General features: G+C 35.6%; 1 protein-coding gene and 1 long non-coding RNA gene across 13 annotated transcripts in view; one reads left to right on the forward strand and one right to left on the reverse strand.

The window, feature by feature from the left end:
* Positions 1 to 447: 447 nt before the first annotated feature.
* SLC35B3 (solute carrier family 35 member B3) lies at positions 448 to 23,087 on the reverse strand. Of its 12 annotated transcripts, none has more exons than XM_058432154.1 (11): positions 23,067 to 23,087; positions 21,736 to 21,781; positions 17,217 to 17,510; positions 15,260 to 15,381; positions 9,779 to 9,933; positions 8,053 to 8,160; positions 6,926 to 7,023; positions 4,770 to 4,862; positions 4,251 to 4,362; positions 2,281 to 2,350; positions 448 to 1,079 (listed from the first exon to the last, which is right to left on the reverse strand). In XM_058432154.1, exons 2-11 carry the CDS (start codon positions 21,736 to 21,738, stop codon positions 929 to 931), a joined length of 1,206 nt encoding a protein of 401 aa, XP_058288137.1. In that variant the 5' UTR covers positions 21,739 to 21,781; positions 23,067 to 23,087; the 3' UTR covers positions 448 to 928. The 12 variants fall into 12 exon arrangements, with proteins under 12 accessions (XP_058288137.1, XP_031996078.1, XP_031996076.1 ...); XM_032140187.2 differs by lacking the exon at positions 23,067 to 23,087 and adding an exon at positions 22,796 to 22,900; XM_032140185.2 differs by lacking the exon at positions 23,067 to 23,087 and adding an exon at positions 22,700 to 22,900.
* The window catches only part of LOC131382083 (uncharacterized), a 335,812-nt gene continuing 334,143 nt past the window's right edge, over positions 23,030 to 24,698 (forward strand). Inside the window, exon 1 of the long non-coding RNA XR_009211255.1 lies at positions 23,030 to 23,534. This is a non-coding gene — a long non-coding RNA (uncharacterized LOC131382083). The remainder of the gene's footprint in view (positions 23,535 to 24,698) is intronic.

Genomic DNA, 24,698 nt, shown 5'->3' on the forward strand with positions numbered 1-24,698 from the left:
GTCCCCAACCCTTTTGGCAGCAGGGACTAGTTTCGTGGAAGACAATTTTTCCATGGACTGGGACAGGGGATGGTTTCAGGATAAAACTATGAAACTGTTCCACTTCAGATCATCAGGCATTAGACTCTCATAAGGAGTGTACAACCCAAACCCCTTGCATATGCGGTTCATAACAGGGTTCCCACTCCTATGAGAATCTAACGCTGCCGCTGATCTGACAGGAGGTGGAGCTCAGATGGTAATGCTCACTTGTCAGCCTCTCACCTCCTGTTGCGTGGTCTGGTTCATAACAGGCCACGGACTGGTACCAGTCCATGGCCTGGGTGGTTGGGAGCTCCTGCTCTAAAGAATAATTTTAAATGAGAGAAAACTCAAGTTTTAAAGTTCATGTTAAGCCTTACTCCAACTTCCATTTCTCTCTTTATAACAAAATTCTATTAACACATCTTGAAAAAAGATCACAGAATAATTTTATTTATAATGAATGTTATTCTCTCCAGACTTCAACTCATCAGTTTACTCTTATAACAGAGAATCAATTTAAATAACACCATCAAAATGGAATGAATATAAAACAATCTGCTATTACATATTGATTTCTTTGATATGACATAATTATAGCCAATTAGTCTTGCAACACATGGTCCATTTCCAGTGAAATTCTCAATAAACTGCTAGGAATTACAGTCCTTCATATTGACATTTTATTGTAAAGTCTGCTAGATGTGGCTCTCTTGATTGCTTTGGAAGTCAGTCAAACAAATGCTCTGAAGAAAAGGCTGACACCACAAAACAACTTCATATGAAATCTATCCACAAATGGAATAGCAATGCCTCCAGATCCTTTGGTTTTTATCAGTCCCTTTGGAAAGTTAATTAATTGATGATTGTTCCCTTAAAATTCTATTTTAAATAGGACAATCACTGTCTATACAGTTTGTGCCAGCGTCCTTGACTTTCTTGCTTCCACTGATTTGTTTATCAAATCATACAGTGATGGTAGTCTTATTTTATCCATATTTTTGCTGTAAACATTGAGAAATATACCAAGGACAACTAACAAACCAGACCATACATACCTAAGAGAAAGAAATAAGGAAAAAAAATTAAAATTAGCAAAATAACAATTTACTGTTAACCACAGAATTTGGTAATATGTCCATAATAATTCTTCAGTGAAGTAAAATTCTGTTAGATGCCTACAATAATAGCATTAAAATAAAAATAGTATTCTCAGATGAGATTTGATAGAATTCTGTATCTTTTAATAATGCATTGGGTATATATAAAGAAAGATATTTTATAAAATTTTATATGACATAGTTCATTTGAACTTTGGGGATGACAGTATATTCAAAGTACAATCCCATACCAAAAGTCTTAAGAGTACACTTAAAGCATTGGACATGTGTATCTACCAAAGGCCATTTTGGGAATTAAACTCAGCTGTTCAACTCGTTGTCTCAGTTGGGTAGAATATAAAGGAATAAAAAGAGGAACATCCCTGAGAAAGTAGGGGAATCATTGTAATTCTATTTATGTATGACATAACACTATTATGTATTATACCTAGTACATAAAGAAAAACTAGTTTATAGACAAATAATCTGTAATACAATGATGGAAATTAATTTTATGTTTCCCTCTAAACTTATAGATTGTTAAGTTTTTGGTGTGAAACTTCACAATCCTGACCAATATAAGTTTAAATGGTGCTAATGTCAAACAAATAGTAAAGACAGTAAATATGATAGTAAACACTTTCATACACACAAAAAATACAAGCTAAGTTTAAAGTCTTTAGGATGTAACTTACAGAATACTTCTCTACCTTAAATCCTTTGTGGAAACAGGCATCAAATAAACTGATATTTTTTAAAAGCATGTGCTGTAAATACATAATTTATATATTTGCAGTAGGGCAAAGGGGAATCCCTTAATCTCAACAACGTACACATCACTCACATTCACTCATAATGGAAACAGGTCACATTTGCACTGGACTCTGGTTAGGCAATTTAAGTATACAAAATGATAAATTCAAAATAATAAATTACCAACATTTCCAAAATAGCAGAAGATACACTGATAGTTAAGAGATCAAGATGAAAAGGTTTCTTTATAAATCGTAACAGGAAAAAAAAACCACATTAATTTATATAAAAATAAATACAGTTACTACAAAAAAGAAAAAGTAGAAAAGTTGAAATTAAGATTAAGAGGAAATGTGAAACACAGTGTCTAAAACTGAGAAAAATTGTTTAATTAAAAAGTACTTACTGAAATGTGAATGGTTTAGCAAAGAATATAAACGAAAGTACAATGGTCATTGCTTTTCTTCCTGTTGTCACTGTAGGAGCAAAAAATTAGTTTAGAATGTGCCTATTATCTTGACAATATTTTAGAAATCACTTATTCAGCAAATATTTACAGACCTGACTATATGCCAGAATCTGTGCGAGGTGCCAAGGTAACAATGGAAAGTAAAAACCAACCAACCAAACACACGCACAAAAGTCACTGTTCCCTGTTACTATGGAGTTTAGTCTTGTAGGGAAACAGACATTAAATAATTAATACAGTTAAATGTTAAAGTACAACTGTAGTAAGTACTTGATGGAGGCCATGGTATTATGAAGCCACAGTTTAAGTCTTAGAGAAAGGCTTTCCTGTGGAAGCTATGATTAGCTAGAGGCAGGGGTTATTCTTTAAAAACAGTAATCTAAAGGATATACTCGTATCTTAATAGGGGTCATCTCTGGATAAGACTATAAGTAACCGTTACAGACTTCTTTACACAACTGTATTAACTTTTTCCCGTCCTTTGAAGTACTACACTTTGAAGTCTGCCGTAAGGCTGGAAGCCTTCCTCCCTGGTCCCAGGCAGAGTGGGGAGATCTGCATAGATCTCCATGACAGTACTTTCCTCCTCACTGCACTATCAGTTGCCATCTTCCCACTTGACTATGTACTTTACTTAGTTTCTTGCCTTATTTATCTGTACATTCCAACACTCTACAGTTCCTGGCACTTAGTAGTTTATGCATGAATGAATGAATTCCAAAGGAAGAAGCTGTTCTGGAAACGTGCCAGAGTCACATTCCCAATGTCTGTTTTTCTTTCTATAGTAAAAGGACCCCTATTTTGAGCTGGGTATATGTTCCCTCTTCTCCTGCTACTAGGTGTGGTCATGTGTCTAGGCTATGGTGAAATGTGAGCAGAAGTGCTGTTTCTTGGAGTATGGCTTTTAGGATTTTCATCTTCTCTTACTCCATCCCACTGCATAGCATGAGGATGAAGATGGCACAGCAGACAGAAAGAACGTGGGTTTCTCATGACCATGGAGTCACCATACCAGCTTAGAGGCAGTATAATGTATGGTGAAGAGCACAGGTGTGCAGCCAGACTGCCATCACTGGAACCTGGCTCTGGTTGACTATGAGACAAGTCACTTAACCTCCCTGTGCCTCAGTTTATCCATCTGTAAAACGGAATAATCATAGTGACTAATTTATAGGACTGTTGTGAGATTAAAATAATGGTGTCTGGTACATACTAGGGCTATGTACGCATTAGCTATGATTATTGCCAACTCTGGCTTTCTTTTACGTGAGAGAGGAAAACTCCTGCCTGCACCTCTGAGGCAAAAGCTGTACCTTAGAGTTTTGGCAAATGACACAGGTGGCACATTGACTCATCTGTTCCCCTCACTAGGCTGTACACTCCTCCAAAGCAGAACAAATACAACTGATTTTTCTACAGGGCCAAAGACCCTGCACACAGCAGGTACATAGTGCTTACTGGTGAAAAGGGAAGCTAATCTGGTTGGTGTCCTAGAAAATGTACAAATGAAAGGCCTAAAAAGCTTATTTAAAGTGTACCTCTCATACTTGAAATCAACAAAATTGAAAGTTTCAGTTAGAGGTTAAAAGCATATAAATGCAGTACTTTCTTTGGAGGTCGTCGTCTCATCATAATTTTACAGAAAGTTCTTTTAATGCGTTTAAGGGTTACTGTTCTGATAAATGTATATGTTTGATTTTAAAATTAAACCATCAAAATAAGAAATTAAGATCAAACAACATTTTCTTTAGAATTCTAAAGAAACATCATAAGCCAAAGAATAAATTGGTGAAATATGACAATTTTCTTTTTAATGTAAAGGAGATGTTGCCCTTATGTTTCAAAAAAGAGCATCAGAGAAAATGTAAATGCTTATTTTATAATCAAAGCAAGTAAATCCCTCCTACCTGTTACAGCAATAAGTGCACCAAAAATTTTAATCAAAGCCAGAACAAAGGAGATTCCAAAATATCCAGTGAGGGAAAAAAGGAACGCATAACCATAGGTCCGAACTGGATTCTGCCAAAAATAAAAAAGCCTGTTAGAAAAATGTAAAACAAACCCCAAGGTATTACAAATAAAACAAAACTACAGATTTTAATCAACTTCTTGAGCAATAATAAGTTGTTTGATAATGCAGTCAAGCAAAGATTCTTATTTTGATTTAATGAAAAAAATGCTGAAATTAAAGATCCTCAACTTTTCTACATTATGAACAGCTTAAAAATCAACTCATAGGGTACAGGAAGGATAAAATAAATTTAAATATCAATCATTTCATTTCTGAAATTAATTTCTGATTGGCATGTTATATTAAAGGAGGTATCATTATATCTATGATGCCTCTTTTGAACAAGGGAAATTAGAAATATAGAGAAAATTATTTAACAGAAGATTTTTTTTTTTTAAATGTGATTAGTGTTTACCTTTGCACAAAATGTTACTGCAGGGCCTAATCCACTAGTGCATGTCAATCCCAGTAAAATGTATACAAAACCAATTGAATACGAATACAGTACCTAGAGCAGATAAAAATAAAGCAGAAAAAAGTACTATGAAACCGAAAATGGAAGATTGAGGGTTTTAACTCTATGGCTCAATTAGGTTTGCAGAACAAACATTTTAAAAGAAACTATCATTTCAATATGGCCTAAATTTCCAGAAATGATATTTGATTCTAATGTTTTATAAGTCTATGCCTCATTTTATGTACAAAATAACACCTAGTAATATTAATCCTTTTATGTATGCTTACATATTCATTTCTTTCTAGGCTTAATTATTGAAATCAAACCAGATTTTCATATTAGAGTTCTAAAAAAAAATGCTTAAATGAAACAAAACAAAAATCTTTAAAGATACTTATAAAACACACAAAAAATTAAGTTTCTAAAAGACATTAAAATATAATGAAAATAAGCAGTATATGGCATATCTACTGCTTAACTTCTCTATTTTCCAACCAACCTTTTAATCCCAATTTACTATGCTTTTCTTAAACAGAATCAGCAGCAGCAGCAGCAAACCTAAATATCTGCTGTGTGTCGGTACTGTGCTGAAGCTCAGTACGGATTATTCCATTTACTTCTCACAACCACCCTAGATGTGGGTATTCTTAGTTATTATAATCCAATTTCCAGATGAAGAAACTATAACTTAGTGATATTAAGTAATTTTCCCCAAATGAGTGCTAGTAAAGCCAGGATATGAACTGAGCTATCTTATTCCAGAGCCTACCAACATAAATACTGTATTATATTAACTTCCTAACAACCTACACTCCCTCAATTCTCTCTGCGCCCATCCTTACCTTATCTACAATGAGTAGTGATTATGATGAAGAAAATTCTTAACCAAGTTCCTGTGTTATTAGAGACTACTTAAGTTGCCCCATTCTGTGTCAAGAAAATAACAGGAAAGAATAATCCTGTCTATCCTTAATTCAGTATGTTCTTTCTGTCCAGCAAGGTGGTTGGTTATAAAATTAATGTAAAGACACACACACACATAATTTTCCTATATAAAAACCAGTTACAAGATATACAAAAGGACACTATTTGCAAAAAAAACCAGTTACAAGAGATACAGAAAGATATTATTTGCAATAATCACAAAAAGATGAAACAACTTTAATAAGTTATTATTAACAATACCTTTAGTAAGAAATGTGCTGGATTTACATGAAGAAAACTTTAAACTCTAATGGACATTGAAAAAAAGACCACTTGAGTAAAAGAAAAGTCATACCTTATTCTTGGACTGAAATAATCAAGATGCCATTCTCCCTAAATTAATTTATAATTCAATGCCATACCAATCACAATACCAATGGAATTTTTAGTTTATTTGGGAATATAAACACCCCAGAATAACTACTGGTAGTAATATTCTGCAAAAGAAAAGGAACAATGGTAGCTAGTCCTAACAGATAATAAATGTATGATAAAGCTGCTGTCATTATATGTACTATTGCAAAAATAAATTCAAATACAATTCTGAATGCCACACAAGAGTGTGATATGATAAAGAGGGCATTTAAAATGAGCTGAAAGTGGATTATTCAATAAATGATATTAGAAAAAATGGTAGTCATTTGAAAGAAAAGTTCTTTTAAAAAAGTTTTAGATTGGATCAAGGGCTTAATAAAAAAGGAAATCACAAAACTAGTAGGCAACAGGGATGAAATGTTCTAAATCTCAGGGTTAGGAAAGCTCTTTTCAACCATGATACTTAGCCAGAAGCCAGCAAGGAAAAGACAAATTGGGCCATATAAAAATTACAAACTTCTACATGGAAAAATACTACCCACTAGAAAGAGATGAGAGAAATGACATAACAAAAGATTTTATTTTAATACATAAAAAACTAAATCAATGAGGAAAAAATTTGTCAACTATGCAACAAGCGGTTAGCACTGCTAGTTGTAGTTTTAGTTTTTACCTTCCTATAATGTTTGAATGTATTATTTTTGTAAAAATGATAGTTTAAAAATGCAATGCTAGTTATAATTATTTCATCAAATTATGTATATCACCATTTTTAAAATCTGTCTAATTTGAAGAAAACACACTAGAGTATTTACCATTTCAGAATTAGAAGCATTATGAAGTTTCATAGCTTTCTCTTGAACGTTTCCAATGACAGCATCTGCACATAATGCCAGGGAAATAAGCACCACACCTTCAAGAAGGTATTAAAAAAACAAAAAACTCCTTATTTAAACATAGGAACTATAATCAAGCTTTATCAGGAATTTCATTGGTCTAAAAAACAAAAGCAGATCTTCATCTGTTCGGTAATCCAGAATATTCTTATTCACAATCAGTTATAACAAGTACATAGGTGGTGATATTAAAAAAGATATACTAATAAACTTAGTTCTGTACATATCACATTTCACATTTCAATAGCGTATCAAATAACAGTTCCACAAATATTCTACTAGTCTAATAGTTCCACTAGTTCTGAAAGTGTGGAAGAAACTCTTAGGATATCTATCTATTGGGATTGGTGGCTATTCAGTTAATTTAAAAAAAAAAAAAACAGATGAAGAGAAAAGTCATTCTTGAAAAACCCTATTATTACTAAAATGTTTAATTTAAATCACATAAACATGCATGCAACTGTCAGGGCCTTTTTCTTTGAGCATGGGTCCTGAATAGAATTCCGTACTTTCTCCTTTGTATAAACACACTCATAGCACACATTTTCCATGATTTCCAAGGTGTTTTTGTTTAAAAGTGCCCTGCAGAGTACAGAATCCTTTCATATGTTTATGAGCTTCCCTCCCATATTCGCAGTGTTTTTACCCATACCTCATTCAATAGTGATTTTATTGCTTGTCAATCAAGTTGTGTCAGTTAACTCAGTTTTCACAAAAACAATTATTTGTTCATATTCATTTCTGAATAACTTAATACTGAGTTACAACATAATTATAATAAAGGTACAACTGACATAAACAAATCTGAGTCAACAGTTCATTCCTGAGAAGCATCAAAATGCAAGCACACTAAAAAACAAACAAATTGTTTTACCTACAGAGCTGTGATATTTTCACTACATCTTACATGGAAAGTCCAAAAGCTTTATGTTACATACGAAAATTGCAGCTGTCATACTATCATTTAAAATGCTTACAGAATATTCGAAATTCGTATTCTAAACTAAAATGCCTATAAAAGCTAGGAATATAAATAAATTACTTACCTGTCAGGTTGAAATTTGGTGCAATTGTGCTGTCAGCGAGGGTAAACCATATCAGGCCAAGGCTCATACATATGGCAGCAGACACATCTGCAACATTATAACGCTTTCCTGTATAAAACAAATGTAAATCCACTTCATTATGCAAATACCCATCCAGCTTTGTATTTGCTCTACGTGTTAAGTAGAACACAGATTTGTTTTTTTATATCCAATGCCAAACATGTGAACACTTAGGTCAAGGCAGAAGACAATCACAAGACGGCTTCTGAAAACTACCAACGGGCAGCAATATGTCCCTGTAAGTTAGAAACAAGAGCTACTTTATCTGGCATAATAGTGACACTAAAATACATACTTTGGCAAAAACTGACGGCAAGAATAATGCACTTCCACAAACATTTAAAAAATTTCCTGGAAATTTAGTTCCTGTTTTACTTTGTGCATAATAAAAGGTTATGAATTTTCTTGTAGTTTGTAAGTTTACAAAGTAACCAGAGTAATGATTCTGGTTACATAACTGTTTAAGTTTGCAAATATCATAATGTGGTAACTTCCAGGCAAGTGAAAATTAAATGATTTTAATATATCCTTATTTTAAAAATAAAATGTAGTATGACTTTTTTGTAAGGTTTATAAGGACAATATTATATATGCCTAGTCAGTTGGGACAATAAATGTGATTTTTAATAGGGATTGAGGTCAATTATTTTTTCCTATATGAAGTTATCCTGAAATGATACGTGAAGTAGTTGGCAACACTTTCATTTTTAAAGGCTTATTCTGGGATGGTATCTAATGCATAAATGATATCAGGCTGTATAAGAACTTCAGTGATACAGAAACACCCGACTATTAAAACACGAATATTCCTCATGACAATTAATGTGAACAACAGAAGCTACTTCCACTGTTTGTTGCTATCACTGCCTCCTCTTTTACTCCTATTTCCACAAAACTTGTCACTTAGCTGGGGCTCTAAACATCACTAAGCCAGCGGGGTTGGTAAAAACGCAGTTCTGCTCAGATCAAACTTTACTTCAATATGAGAACTGCCCATGCACAATGGAAGTGAAGGGTAGAGCCCTGGAGAGTAGAAGAATGAAGGAACTGAAAAAAGGGACCTTTCCATGTACTTTTGAACTAGACCTTTAATACAGAAATATAGTATTGCTGGAAATGTGGTAGATTCCAAAATAAAATAATAAAAACAAAGTATTATCTTTTCTTTTTCTTAAGTCCAAATTACCGACTTTAGAAACTAAGGCATATCAGTGGTTTTTTTCTTTTTTTGAGACAGAGTCTCGCTCTGTCGCCCAGGCTGGAGTGCAGTGGTGTGACCTCGGCTCACTGCAACCTCTGCCTCCTGGGTTCAAGCAATTCTTCTGCCTCAGCCTCCCGAGTAGCTGGGACTACAGGCGTACACCACCACGCCTGGCTAATTTTTGTATTTTTAGTAGAGACAGGGTTTCACCATATTGGCCAGGCTGGTCTCGAACTCCTGACCTTGTGATCCACCCACCTTGGCCTCCCACAGTGCTGGGATTACAGGCGTGAGCCACTGTGCCTGGCCATCAGTGTTTTTAGAATACCTTATTTTGTGATTCAGAATTGTTACAATATCTAGAATGCTCACTGAAAATATAGAAGTTTAATGTTTTTCCTAATGCTAGATGCCATAACATAGCCTATTAGTTTTAAATAGTATAAAAACATATCATTACTATACCTTGAATAAAAACTCCTCCTAGCATAACAGGAATCAATTTGCAGCACTTGAAGATGACTTGGGTAGGGTAATTCAGGTAGCCCAAGGAAGTGTTTGATAACCCCATAGTACCCACAGTTAGAAAAGCTATTATCATGTAGGTTTTTCCTGGTATTCTGTAAAAGACAATTTTTAAAACCTTCATTTTGGGACCCAATTCATACTACTAAAAGATAATGTGTTCACAATGTATAAATGTCTAATTACGTTTCTAATTTCTGGTTACTATTTCTGGAAATATCAGTAAAAAAATCACTATTTAAAAACTGTAATGCTCTTGTATAAAAAAGTTTATAAAAATGACAATTTACCTTTATTTAGTCAATCATAAATGAGGCCACTCAATTATGTAAAAGAGTTTAGATTTTTACTGAAGGTATAAATGTTGACAAAAGGTGTTTTTTTTATTTTTTTAACAGCAGTTCTAGCCACAAATAAAAACCATCTTAACCATCTTAAGTTAGAGAAAAAGAGCTTCTTTTTTTGTTGTTGTTTGCTTGAGATAAGGTCTCGCTCTGTTGCCCAGGCTGGAGTGCAGTGGCATGATCTCAGCTAACTGCAACCTCTGCCTCATGGGTTCAAGAAATTCTTTTGCCTTAGCCTCCTGAGTAGCTGGGACTACAGGTGTGCGCCACCATGCCCAGCTAATGTTGGCCTCCATAATGGTAAAAGGTACCTTAACAATTTTAAAACTAATTTTTAACTCTTGAATTGTTTTTCTGTTTCCTAATGTTTCCATCTAGCATTAGGAAAAATACATCTATCCATTCTGCTAAAATAACCCAAGAAAATTTTCTCTGGGAAAAGTTCACGTGGCTTAAAACCCTAGATATAACTTTTATTATAATATCTTATAGATCATCTCTCTGTATTCTATGTTATAATAATCAACTTTTAAGATTAGGTATCTGACTCTCTCCTCATGATTTCAAATCTTTTAATTTTGGCTCTATCTAAAGTTCCTAAAGGAGATTCTTAATTTAGCATCTTCAGAATTTTGAGCCATTACTGTGAGCATATGCTCACTTTGACTAGATATTTAATGGTTTAAACTAATAATCTTGTATGCTGGCATGACGAACATAGACACAATGAGGCACTATTCATACTGATAATGCTGGAGAGTTAGATGTAATTTCCATTTTAGAATTTGTGTTCACATTGAAATCAAGGCAACAAAATTCCCCATCTTATATATGGTTAGATATAAGGTAAAATAATTTACTGGAAAAAGTCAATTAAAATGCATCATTTACATTTGATTCTGAGGATTTTTTTTTCTACTTAACTACCAATATAGTAGTTAACCATGAAAATCCACGTGGAAACAACTTGCATGCCCATATATGCATCAGTGTAAACATGTTCATGCCATCCATGGGGTTTGACCCTCACTGGGATATCATCAGTGATGGTGGGGCAGCACTTCACCACGTAAAATGATACAAGTCAAGGTGGTCAGGTTTTCTCAAAGATAAATGGCAAATCATTGGCAGAAAATAAAAATTCAAGTCAGAAGAATTACAAGGAATGAGTAGAAAAGTAGCACAGTACAGGGAGAAAGAAAACCAGCCTGACAGGGGAACTAAATCCAAAAGTAGCTCCAAAAATTCTGAGCAGTCCTCTAGGTCTTTGTTTCCTCATTGGTAAAATGAAGAAATTAGATTTGATCAGCTTGCCTCCAGGATACTCACTATTTCTATTTTATTTAACACGTCAATTGCTTGCTTCCTTAGAAATGAGGAGAAAATTCTTTTTTTGAGACGGAGTCTTGCTCTTGTTGCCCAGGCTGGAGTGCAGTGGCGCCATCTTGGCTCACTGCAACCTCCGCCTCCCGGGTTCAAACCATTCTCCTGCCTCAGCCTCCTGAGTAGCTAGGATTACAAGTGCCCGCCACCATGCCCAGCTAATTTTATATTTTTAGTAGAGACGGGGTTTCACCATGTTGGCCAGGCTGGTCTCGAACTCCTAACCTCAGGTGATCAACCTGCCTCGGCCTCCCAAAATGCCAGGATTACAGGCGTGAGCCACCACACCTGGCTGGGGAGAAAATTTTAACTTTAAAAACCTCTTCAAGACAAATCTGAGCACTGTCCTTAATTAGAAACTCATAGTAATTAATAATAATGTTACAAGGTATTCTTTGATGAAAAACAATAAGCAGTATATTTAGGATATTACAGTTTATGATGTTCTTTAGCACACATTACCACATATGATCCTCAAGATAAAATTTAGAGTTAGAGTATTATAGAAACTTCTCTGAGGTCTTGACAGATGTAATAAGACCAAAGTGCCAAGACCCAAACCCATGTTTCTAACTCCAAATTCTCAATGAGTATTGATGTACTTATTCCAGTATGTCGGTATTCACATAAATGTGGGAAGAAGAAAAAAATAACAGCAGCAAAGAGTTTAGCTAATTAAAGGTCTAACGAGTAGCAGTACCATTAAATAAATTCAGATATGGGTGTATTTGTAGAAATAAATTCAGAAAGGTTTCAATTCATAATTAATTTATTATAAATACATAAATTATTCTCCCAAATTGTTTCACTTATACTTAAATCAAGTACAAATTATTTTATTTTAAAATATGTTATGGTCACGTGATTTAAAAGTTGGGATAAACATGGCTTGAGGCCCCCTCCCCTCTCATCGGGGTAGCTGATAGGGAGGTGTTTCTTTCTGAAATGTAACAGGACATGCATCGTCATTGTATAATTTTTCACCTACAAAGATAGTATTAGTGTTGTTTACCTTAGAAGCAATCCTACCTTAGAAGGCCCAGTAGTTTGCAATAAGTAGTCAATCATCATCAAGCTTCCTTATATATTAGTCTTGACAGATATATTTAATTACTTCCTATTCTATCACCTATGGCTATTACCAGTACTCCTCTAGGTCTTTGTTTTCTCATTGGTAAAATGAGGAAGTTGGATTTCATCGGCTTGCCTCCATGATTCTATCATGGAGAATCATGATAGAACATAAAAATAACGAAGATGATATTCTAAGGTTCAAATATTTTTACAATAATTGCTACAATAATTTATTGGCAATAAAGACAGGTTGAGAGGCAAAATTAGACCCATGAAGAAACCTGTAATATAGATTTAAATATGTAAAACTGTAGTTACCTTGATACAAACTTCAAAACCATTTTATGATTGAAAAAAAAGCTGCACAATTTTTGAAATCTTCACTAAAGGATTAAACATTTGTATCAAGGTATGTCAGTATTACAGTCATTATTACATTTAAACTGCCCAATAGATACACGATATATATACACACATTAGGGTATGACAGAAGGAGCACACTTCTTACATTAACCAAGAACATTTTATATTCAAATTCCTAACCACTTTCTGTTTATAATCAGAGACTAAGTTTTATTGCATATTGTTCTAGATGCCATTAAAGATATATCAAGATATTTCTCAAATCTAGATGGTTGCTAACTCAAATGATATTGTCAAACAAGCACATTTGGTCTTGATGAAAAGGAATGAGATGTGTTTCTCTAATGCTTAAGAACGCAACCTCAGCTATCGGACATCATATGGCAATGTTAGCTGGGGCATATCCCACAAAATATAACTTCACATTCTAAAAAAGCAGAATAACAACAGATACGGACTTGGTATCCCTCACCCAAAATGCTGGCGACCAGAGTGTTTCAAATTTCGAATTTTTTCAGATTTTGGAATATTTGCATCTGCATAGTAAGGTATCTTGGGGAATGAGACACAGGTCTTAATATGAGATTTATTTATGTTTCATATATACATTATACATGTAACCTGAAGGTAATTTTATAGAACATTTTTGATATGGTTTGGCTCTGTGTCACCACTCAAATCTCATCTTGAATTGTACTCCCATAATTTCCATGTGCTGTGGGAGGGACCCAGTGGGAGATAATTTGAATCATGGGGGTGGTTTTCCCCATATTGTTCTCGTGGTAGTGAATAAGTCTCACAAGATCTGATGGTTTTATCAGGGATTTCCGCTTTTGCATCTTCCTCATTTTCTCTTGCCACCACCATGTAAGACTGACTTTTGACTCCTGCCATGATTCTGAGGCCTCCCAAGCCATGTGGAACTGTAAGTTCAGTTAAACTTCTTTTTCTTCCCAGTCTCGGGTATGTCTTTATCAACAGCATGAAAATGGACTAATAGCAGTAAATTGGTACCAGGAGTGAGGTGTTGCTGAAATGAGACCCAAAAATGTGGAAGCAACTTTGGAACTGCATATCAGGCAGGGACTGGAAGAGTTTGGAGGGCTCAGAAGAAGACAGGAAAATGTAGGACAGTTTGGAACCACCTAGAGACTTGTTGAATGGCTTTGGCAAAAAAGCTGATAGTGATATGAACAATAAGGTTCAGACTGAGGTGGCCTCAGATGGACATGAGGAACTTGTTGGGAACTAGAGCAAAGGTGACTCTTGTTATGTTTTAGCAAAGAGAATGGTGGCATTTTGCCCCTGCCCTAGAGATCTGTGGAACATTGAGATGATTTAGGGTATCTGGTGGAAGAAATTTCTAAGCAGCAAAGCATTCAAAAGGTAATTGGGTGCTGTTGAAAGCATTCCATTTTAAAAGGGAAACAGAGCAAAATGGTTCAGAAAATTTGCAACCTGACGATGTAGTAGAAAAGAAAAACCCATTCTTTGAGGAGAAATTCAAGCTGGGTGCAGAAATTTGCCTAACAAGGATCTGAATGTTAATCCCCAAGACAATGGGGAAAATGTCTCTAGAGCATGTCATAGGTCTTCATGGTAGCCACTCCCATCACAGGCCAGGAAGCCTAGGAGGAAAGAAAGGTTTTGTGGGCTGGGCCCAAGGTCACTATGCTGTGTGCAGCTTAAGAACTTGGTGCCCTGCATCCCAGCTGTCCCAGAGCTGGTCATGGTGCACATTTTATATAATTTTGTGCACAAAACAAAATTTGTGTTAAGTACTTATGTTTGGAAGTTTCCACTTGTGTCACATTGGCACTCAAAACTTTTCTAATTTTGGAGCATTTCTGGATTTTGGATTTTTGGATTAGGATGCTCAATCTGTACTGGTATTTCATTTCACCACTGTGATGTTAGTTGTACTACAAATCAGTAACTGCACCTATTTCAGAATTTATAAAAATCAAGTATGTACATTGTGTTTTTTATCATGTTTTAAGAAGATATAACACTGTAAGTTGAGCCTAAAGCTATTATTTTTTAATTTTGTAATACTGCATTTAAGAAGAGACTTTATTTTTTTCAGTGTATAAATGAATAAAATGTATTTAGTATTATTAAGTTAGTTATGCTGATAAGAATTCATGCCTATCAGATGTTTTGTTAATAGAAGTATAAATTTCATGCATATTCAGTATGCCAAAAAAAATTCAACTAATACAAGTGAAATATCAAAAAATAAAAACAAACCACATACCTCCTCCTTTTGTCCTGAATAAGCTGAAGTTCTATTAGGCCAAATATGGAGTAAAAGGCAAACTGCACTAAGGTAAGGTACCAGCCATAGGACTTAAAACCCTCCACTGAAAATATTAATTCCTGTCAAAAGACACATAAACACTGTTAAGTCCAAGGCAGCACATTAATTTCCTAAAAATAAATTCTTATAAAACACAACATTTTTAAAGATACCAAGCCCCACCTCCAACAATAACAAAATGTAAATTAGAGAGGTTAGAAGCTCTTTCATATTGGTAATGTTATTTTTTGAAATTCTTGTGCCATAGATGATATAAACCTTCTTCTTTTAGAGGAAATGGTTAATTTGCCTAAACACGTTATATTATAAAGCAATATTTATATCAGTTATTAATAAGCCATTCTTAACAAGTCACTAAGAGTTATTCTAATAGTTATCTGGTTTAATTTTAATTGAATAAATCAAATTGATCAATAAATCAAATTGAATAAATGAAGTGTATGAATATGCGTACATCTATAAAAAACACTTCATTACCAAACCCCAACCATTTTCTCTGAACTATTTTGATATGTAATTATAAGCAATAGTAGCAATGTCAGTTTTTACAAAATCAAAGTGGTTAAGTTATAAACACAATTAGCAGGAGTTTGTGTAATTTAAAAAAACCTTTGCATAAACCAATTATAAACTAAAATATCTGATTATTAATTAGAGAAAATTTATTTAATGACACTTACAGGGTAAATTTCAAATTCATTTTCCATTGCAATGGCTAACTCTGTTCCCAAGCTATTTGGTAACAGTGGTATGCTGAAGAAAAAAATGTTTCTAAAATGTTTCTCAACAAGAAATTCTAATCTCTATTTTTAATTGTTCTTCATTGTGGCATCTCAAGTTTTGTATCACCTACTAGTGGAATATCAGTTATTATAAATATTAAAATTTTTAATTCATTTTTGTTTTACATTAATATTCTTCATAGCATTCTTGCAAGCTAACTAAAAAACAGTCACAATTCCGTGTTCACTTACATTTCCCTTGATGTTTCATCTCTACAAGACAATGAAAAAGAATACAACAATTTTTAAATTCACTAACTTTTTAGTACTAAAGAATACTGGAACTATTATCTGTGTTTTAAGAAAATACATCATTTTCCTTTCCTTGAATTACAAAGGCTTTCTCATGTTATGGGAAAATATCCACTAATTAAATGACAATTAATAAAGTTAGAACCCATTCCAACATCCTGTTTTCACTAGCCTGGATCCTCACCCATCCAGCCCATGTCTTTGAAGGTCAGAAATTTGCTCGTAGCCAAAGGTATATAACTTTTCCAAATACAATGTAAATATGAGACAAATTGTTGCAGTGTTAGAAATGTTTTGTGCCAGCAAAAATCACAGAACAATAAGATTCTGGCAAAGTTAGAAGACAAAGCCAATAAGAATGAGAATGTAAGAGGTGTTTAAAAAAGAAATAATTCAAATATTATAGGATTAAAGAGATACCTTTAGAAAACCATAAAATATCCTGATACATTTTTGCAAAAATGATCTTTTATTATTGAGTTCCAAGAATCGAGTAAACTGCACTATCATTCAACAATGTTCCAAGATACCAATCAATACTTGAATCATTTCTTTCTCTTGGAAACACATGGTTGCAATTATTACCTACATTTTGTTAAATGTTTAAAAATTAATTTTCATAATGACAATTTTTCAAGATAGTCTCTACATGTGCCTCCTCCCCACTTAAAATATTTAACTCTTGAATTTTGATCTGTTTTCTGTTTTAAGAAACTCTTTTCTACTCTATACTAAAAAATTCAAATTTATGAATCAGCCAGTATCCCGTAAGTGACTATCTCGGGTAAAACTAGTAAATGCCCATACTGACCCCAATTATTATAAATAATTAACATATTACAAACATATAACTTTTTTACCTGTAAATACCCATAAATTAGGTAAAATACAAAAACTCCAGCAACACATATGAAAAACTGAGTAAGTTTGTTAAATTTGCTGAGATTCATGCCAAGTACCACAATGTCCTCAATTGACTTGATGTGTGGTGACATTGTTTGGGTTTTGGGTGGCACAGTGATAGAAATATATTTCCTGGAATTGTTGAACTTGAGATCCATTGTTATTTTGCTGCATTCAATGCTTTCAGAGTTATTTTTGTTGGTTTCCTGGACTGTTATGTTCTGTATGTCTTTTGCTTGCTGTGTCAAGTCCTAGAGAAGGAAATAAGCAATTAAAAGAAAACATTTAGATGATAAAGTTTAATCCTCCAAATAATACTCCAAATCATACTTTAAAATTATAGAAATGTCTGCTTCTCTCTGGATATTAGTATATTAATTCCTGTATTCTAGGTTCCAAATCACCAAAAACAATATGCCTACAATCTTTAAACAATTTGTCTACAGCTGATAAAGATTAGTACATCATTAAACTGAATATAAACCATACTTATTTCCACAGCAACAAAAGCTAGCATTTCATCAAAGAACTAAACATGTCTTTGCGTCTATATATAGTTGATGCATAACATTCTCAACATTAAAGTCAATCTTCATTTGTAGAAGAGTAAAAAAATAAGTAATTCTCCTTTAAATACTAAGACAATTCTAAGATATATTTGCTAATGACATTTAAAAAATAAACTAAAAAAATGAAGGCCAGGTGTGGTGGCTCATGCCTGTAATCCCAACATTTTGGGAGGCTGAAGCAGAGAGGTTGCTTGAGACCAGAAGTTCAAGACCAGCCTGGGCAACATAGCAAGACCCTCTCTCTACCAAATAAAATAAAATAAAATAAAATAATTAGCTGGACATGGTGGTGCATGCCTGTAGTCCTAGCTACTTGGGAGGCTGAGGCAGGAGGATCACTTGTGTCCAGGAGTTTGAGGCTGCAGTAATCTATGTTTGCACCCCTGCACTCCAGCCTGGGCGACAGAGCCAGACCCTGTCTCTAGAAAATGAATGAAAAAAACAAAACAAAACAAAAAACCCCAAAACTAAGGTCCTTAAAGAGCTAGATTTATCACAGACTACAGAAAGCACAATATGCTTCAGCAGTAGCATCTCTTAGGTTAAAAAATGTTTTCTTCCTCTGGAACAAATCATTTTAATTTAATTTACATTCTTCTGGGATGTAAAAGGCTGGAGAAAACATGTCCTTTTTTGTCAGTCTAAAAAAAATTATGAAGCCATCAATTTCTCTTTGGATTTATATGAACTGAAAAAATGAATTCCATGTAAAGACTGAGGAAAGACTGAAGAATTATGACAAAGTATAGAACAAACCTATGTAAAAGAAGTTATTTTCTTAGAAACGACTCATCTGTTTTTAATTCCAGTGGGAACACAAATTTAAACTGCGGCATGAAGAGAAATAAGAATAATTTTGACAGTGAGTTTTCCTTTGGTAATGTTTTTTTAAACTGCTACAAGATGGTTTATAATGGCCAAAATTAGAGTTGCCTCTTCATGATCACTTCTAGTTTGCTAATTTACAGAGGTTAACCGGGTCATCCTTAGGAATTAAAGGAGGGGTCAAGGATCTGAATACCACTGGTAACTAAAAATACACAGCTGCCACAACATTTCATAGGGCACCTGCCATATTTCTAAATAGAAAATTAGTTTCATGAAGTTTACTGTGTTCCTCTTGTTTATTCTTCGCTTTCCTTTGTTCTTGCTTCCCACATTATGTTTCAATCACTGTCATTTGTAAGACTTTTTATGTAATCTTGCAGGATATCTTTCAGATGTGACTTTCTTTTAAAACCGTGCTTTAAATTATCTCTCCTAAATATTTGGTCAAACCTGTGCTTGAATGTAGAAGAGATGAAAACCTTAACAATTTACTCTTTTCTATGTGTGGGCATGGATATAGTGCACCACTCAAATAAACCCGGCCTCACATAGGTTTCTAAGTTTGCTCTCCCTCCACTCTCAATAAAGCCCTAAACCACCCATGTTTCAGTCCTGAAATACACCAGGGACTTTAAAACACCGCTGCCTTCGGTTCATGATGTCCTTTCAACCTGAGGTCTTCTTTCTCAAGGTCAGGTTTGGAAGTTCAGCTTTAATATCCCCTCCTTTGTGACACCATCACTAATCCCCCCAGTTATTAGAAAAGAGAACTTGAAAGGCAAGATTCAAATCTTATTTGTCTCTGCGTCCTTGGTACCTGGCATATACTCTGACCTGATATTCAGATGAACCAAATAAACTGATCCTTCCTCTTGATACCCTCAAACTTCAGCTTGCAATCACTCACCTTCTGCTTGGATACGATTTTTGAAATGGATGGTGGTACTGGCAAACTTTATGAGCAAAACTGAAAATCTTATAGAAAAAGAGTGGGGAAAATTTACAAATAATGCTTATATATTTACACATACATACAGAATAAATAAAACTTCTAGAAAATATCTTTCCTGCTTTTATTGGCATCAAAACGTTTCTCCAGAAGGTCATGCTTTCCCAAAGTCACCTTCTTCTGAGATGTCTGTAATTTAGTAAACTGCCAAGCATATTGTAATGACTCAATACAATTATAGGTAATAGTATAAGAAAGCAGTATAGCATGCTTTCCGCATGCTTTGGAATTTTGACAGATATGAGTTCAAGATCTGGCTTTACTACTTATTAGCTGAGGAGCCTTGGGCAAATCGTTTAACTTTTCTGAGCTTTAGGTTCTGTACCTTCAAAAGTGGGAGGAGTTAAAAATGTGCCTATCACAGGATTATGGTTAGGACTATATGAAATAAATGTAAAATTGCCTGGCATATGACAGTCCATAAGTGTGTTAGCTGTCATCCTTCAACTTTTTAGAAATATTGCTAGGGTGATATGGTGTGCTCAAGCTGACTCACCCCTTTGATGTGCAGCTGGAAACATGGACCTGAATTTCCAACGCTGCCTTCTCTCCTGAGATCCAGAGCTCTATGTCTAAATGCTTCTTTGATATCTCTACTCATAAGCTCTGCTGGCACTTCATATTTAAAACGGCCAAAGCTGATTATTTTCCCCTCAAAACAAATCTACTGTTTGTTCCTATATTCCCAATCTCACTTAACAGTACCTAGTATGAAACACAAGCTAAAAATCTGGGAGTTATCTTAAGAATATTTCCTTTTCTTCACATTCTATATTTTGCCAAGATTCCTGTTAACTCTACATCTATAACGATATCTAAAATCTGTTTTGGACCCTACTCCATCAGGCAGCCGTTTTCTCTTGCCTAGATTACTAGACTGTTTATAATCAATTCTTCCCTTTCTGACCCATCTGTCACATGGCTCAACATGAAGCCTGATCATGCTGCATCTATGAATAAGGCCTCAAAGTTAAAAATGAGTTGATGTCCTGGACTCTAGTATCATATTATATATATTTTTCAAATTCCTAAATTATAATGGTGTAGCTTTTTTGTTTTTATACTTGTTTCTCCTAAAAGCCTATGAAATCCTTAAGGCAGGAGGTATCTTCCTATGATGTTCTGGTACATAACAAAAATGTAAGATTAAATGAAGGACTCTACCGCACTTTAGCAAGCACCATTTATTTAATCAACGTTATTCAGCTCCTTTCCAACACTTTACCACTTCTAATACACTTCTTGGCAGCTTTATGTGCTGCAGATCTAGGCTACATGTGCAGAACGAAATCTCTCTAGCACTGTCTTTTCTACGTGTGCCAAAATACCGACATCGCTACCGAAACCCCCCCTCAAAACATTTGAAATGAACATGAAAATAAATTTGTTTCCTTTGCCTGAGGCATCAGTGTCATAAAACTTGCCCATCAAAGCCTTGCATTTAGAATGCTGTTTTATTAATAAGAACATCACTGGTGAGAAAGTGTGACTGATGAAGACCTCTGATACCTAATAACTGTGATCATTGGGGAATGAATGTCTGCCATATCCCTTCCACTTCAAACATTAATGACTGATATTAACCATCATCTAAAAAAAAAATGGGCCAAACTCCTTGTGGTGCAAGGAGCAAAAATGCGGCATGGAATTAAAATTAGTTTTCAGACTAAATGATCGACATTGTGCTTTGCTTTTTGAAGCTCACAGTAATCACTGAAACTAAAATGTATATATATTTAAAAAATCACAGGTGTGTATCATTGCCTGAGGCCTCTTCCTAAATTCAACACAGATATTCAACTTCAACGCTAAAATGGAATAAAAAGGTAGCATTTCCGGCATACAATGTGTATTTAAAAATTAAAATTCGTGATAATGTTGAGTTACAATGACCTACTGAAGTCACAATTATTTCAGTTTATTTTTGAGTTTTCCGACCTGAAGGACGAAAGTCCCACACCAAGAAAGGTAGAATATGAAAAAAAAAGTCATTACGGTGTCATTAACCTGAAAAAACGTGATTTTAACTATATTTTGCCACACTCAACGTTACAAATAAAAGAATCTTACCATGCCATTATGCCTTGATTAACTGCGCTCCGGAATCAATCATGGCCTATGGTGTACGATTATAAAAACAGAAAAAACAAAGTTCCATCTCATTTCTTTGTACACACATCATTACACAAAGGTGGAGAAACGCTGTGCTAATTTTTGAAGACTATTCTTTTTTTTTTTTTCAAGAGAAAACGTTAACACTAGGACTTAATCTATATATTAATTAAGTAACAATAACGCTGTCTAAATTATTTTGAAATGCTGCCTCTCTTCCAAGTTCCAGACTATCTCAATTCACTTAGAAAAACGTTTAATTAAAAAACAATTCTAGCCTTCTGATATCCTAATGTAGAAAAAATGCAGATACTCAACACTTAAGATTTTGTTAGCGCACCAAATCATTCCATCTTTTACTTTCAATATTCCTTAAATAATAATAAAAAGACGGGAGAGATAATTCAGTTGCAAAGACTGGAGGCAACTTGCAGAACTTCTAGTGGAAGTTTATGCCATAAACTTAATAGCCCAGCCAGAACAATCACATTCTACTGAAAGCCAAATGGAGAAAAGAGTACCTTGGAGTGCCCCTATTTAATAAACACGGAACCAGGAAACAGTTAACTGTAAATACAGTCTAGAGGTATCCAGGTGACTGACAGTTCTCCAGAGACCCCGAGAACAGCGTAAAAGACCCCTTGAGGTCACCTCACCCCTGCGAGTCCACGTATTGGGACCCGAGGGAGTTCTCGCCAGCCCGAGGGCGAAAAACGGGCGAGGAGGAACAGATGCTCCTCCCTGGAAACCGCCCGGCCGGTTTCCGCTCTTTAAAAAAAGGGAGTCACCCGTTTCTTCCATCCCGACCTCATCCACTCCTCGAACGCTCCTTCTGGGTGAGGAAGATGGGCAGTGCCAAGGTTTTCTGGAGGAGAGGAGATCTGGGTCCCAAACACAGGAAAGGCCCCGAAGGCATGCGTACCCCAAGGCCGGTATGTCACCCAGAAGGGTGATGGCAGTCTGGGTGGCGCCTCAGCTAGACGGAGCATCTCCCCCTCCCCAGGTCCGTCGCCATCACCTCCTCTTCCTCCTCCTCCTCTCCCACTCCTGCACTTTCCACCGCGGCGGTCGCCTCACCGGAAAGCACTCAACTCCGGCGCCCGCAAGCCACTTCCGCCTATGTGTCCCTGCGCGCGTGCGCAGACGCGTGGCCCCCGCCTCCCGACAGGCCTGTGGCCGCCGCCGGCGTGCGGGCCGTTACCTCCCGCGCATGCTCTATCGGGTAGAGACGCTAGGCCGGCACTGCCAAGGTGGGCCCAGCGGTGCGAGGGTCGCCTTTCAGCTCTTACCTCTACCCACTGAAATGGAGTAGGGCGGTGAGCGCCGATCTGCTGGAGAATCTCATTATCCCATCGGCGCTCTGCCTGCTTCTGGCCTCCAAGCCTCTGAAGCCCCCCGGGTTTCAGCTGCCGGCTGCCCCCGAGCCCGTGGTGCCCACGAGAGAGGCAACTTTACGTCAGCGGCCCTGGGCTGAGATTTGAGAACGGGACCAAGTGGAGAATGTTGGAGCCAGCTTTTAAAAGCCTTGTCTTCCTTCTTCTTGCTACTTGATCTAAATGAGATACGGCAAAGTCACAGTACCTGTTTTTATGTTTCTGCCTGATTCATACGGGCTTCTCCGGTGAAGACGGGCTGAAGTAACGCTTGGGTTGCTTTTGACGTTATAACTCATCCTGTAGCTGCAGCAACCGTGGTCCTTGCAACCTCATAAAAATGTTGCCAGCATTGTTTTGATAGTGCCGCTTAATTCTTGGAAGGTAAATCTCAAAGCTTGAGGACCAGCCATCAAAACTTTTGTAAACGTTTTCCCCGCATTTAGGGCCACATCTATCACTACTGAGATGTAATAATGTGAAAACCAAGACGGTTTGGGGATAAGCTGTTTTCAGAGAATCATTAGGGAAAATATTACTGTAACGAAGATGGATAATTTTTGAAAGCATGCCTTGAATACCAGAAAGGGATGAATTGGATTAATATATATGTTAGAATACAGTCAGTTATGGACAACTTTTAAAATTTTACAGGCACTATTCAGAAAGGGTAGAATTTGTGTCTTGTATTGGGATTGAGGGTTTGTAATAAAGCAAGGCACCTACTTTGGTGGTGAGGAAAAAAGGTCTGGGTAGACATTTTCATTTAATACTTGCCAACCTTGTTAGGCTGGTGTTAGCAACATTTAGGAATGTTGAAATCAAGGCTTAGAGAACTTAAATTTCCTAAGGAGATAGTAAATGACAAAACCTTTCAGTGATGCCATATCGTCACTGTATAATGTGGATTTATTACTACTGTTAGCCATTTATATGATGGTTATTTATCAAGCATCTATTAAGTGGGCATATGTATAGGTCATATCATAAACTATGTGTATGAGCTCCCTGCCCTGAAGAAATTAGGGGTTTCCATGAGAAAGTAAATGGCAGTATAAAACAACTTAAGGTGCAAGAGGTGTTACAAGGTACCATCTGCTCACGCCTGGACAATTGCAGTAGCCGTGAGCATAGCTTTCTGCATTCCCTTTATTTCTCTACATAGTTGCATTCAGCAGCTAGAGTGATCCCGTTAGAACTTGAATATGCCACTCCTCTGTGCAGAACCTTTTAGTGGTTTACCATTTTACTCAGATTAAAGTTCAAAATTCTTACTCTGTTTTTAAGACTGAACGTGTTCTTGATGGGTCACATCCAAGCTACACTTCAGAGCTTTTCTAATTGCCCCCAAGCACAGCAAGCATCGGTGCTTTGTAGCTGCTGTTCCTCCTGCATGGAACACTGCCCTCTCAGATGTCCACAGAGCTTGCTTCCTCATTTTTTTTCCAGTCACTGCTCAAATGTCACCTGGCTTTTCTCTGACTACCATGTCAGTGAAATATTTTTACATGTCAAATGTGAAATGTAGGAGAGACTATCTGGAGTAGT

The sequence above is a fragment of the Hylobates moloch genome, unplaced genomic scaffold (genome assembly GCF_009828535.3).
Source record: "Hylobates moloch isolate HMO894 unplaced genomic scaffold, HMol_V3 SCAFFOLD_20, whole genome shotgun sequence".
In the NCBI taxonomy this organism is placed as follows: domain Eukaryota; kingdom Metazoa; phylum Chordata; class Mammalia; order Primates; family Hylobatidae; genus Hylobates; species Hylobates moloch.

Coding starts and splice junctions, on each gene's coding strand:
- SLC35B3 (XM_058432154.1), bottom strand. Junction 7,024..8,052: donor ACCAAATTTCAACCTGACAG/GTAAGTAATTTA, acceptor ACCTTCTTGAAG/GTGTGGTGCTTATTTCCCTG. Junction 1,080..2,280: donor GCTAAACCATTCACATTTCA/GTAAGTACTTTT, acceptor TCTTTCTCTTAG/GTATGTATGGTCTGGTTTGT.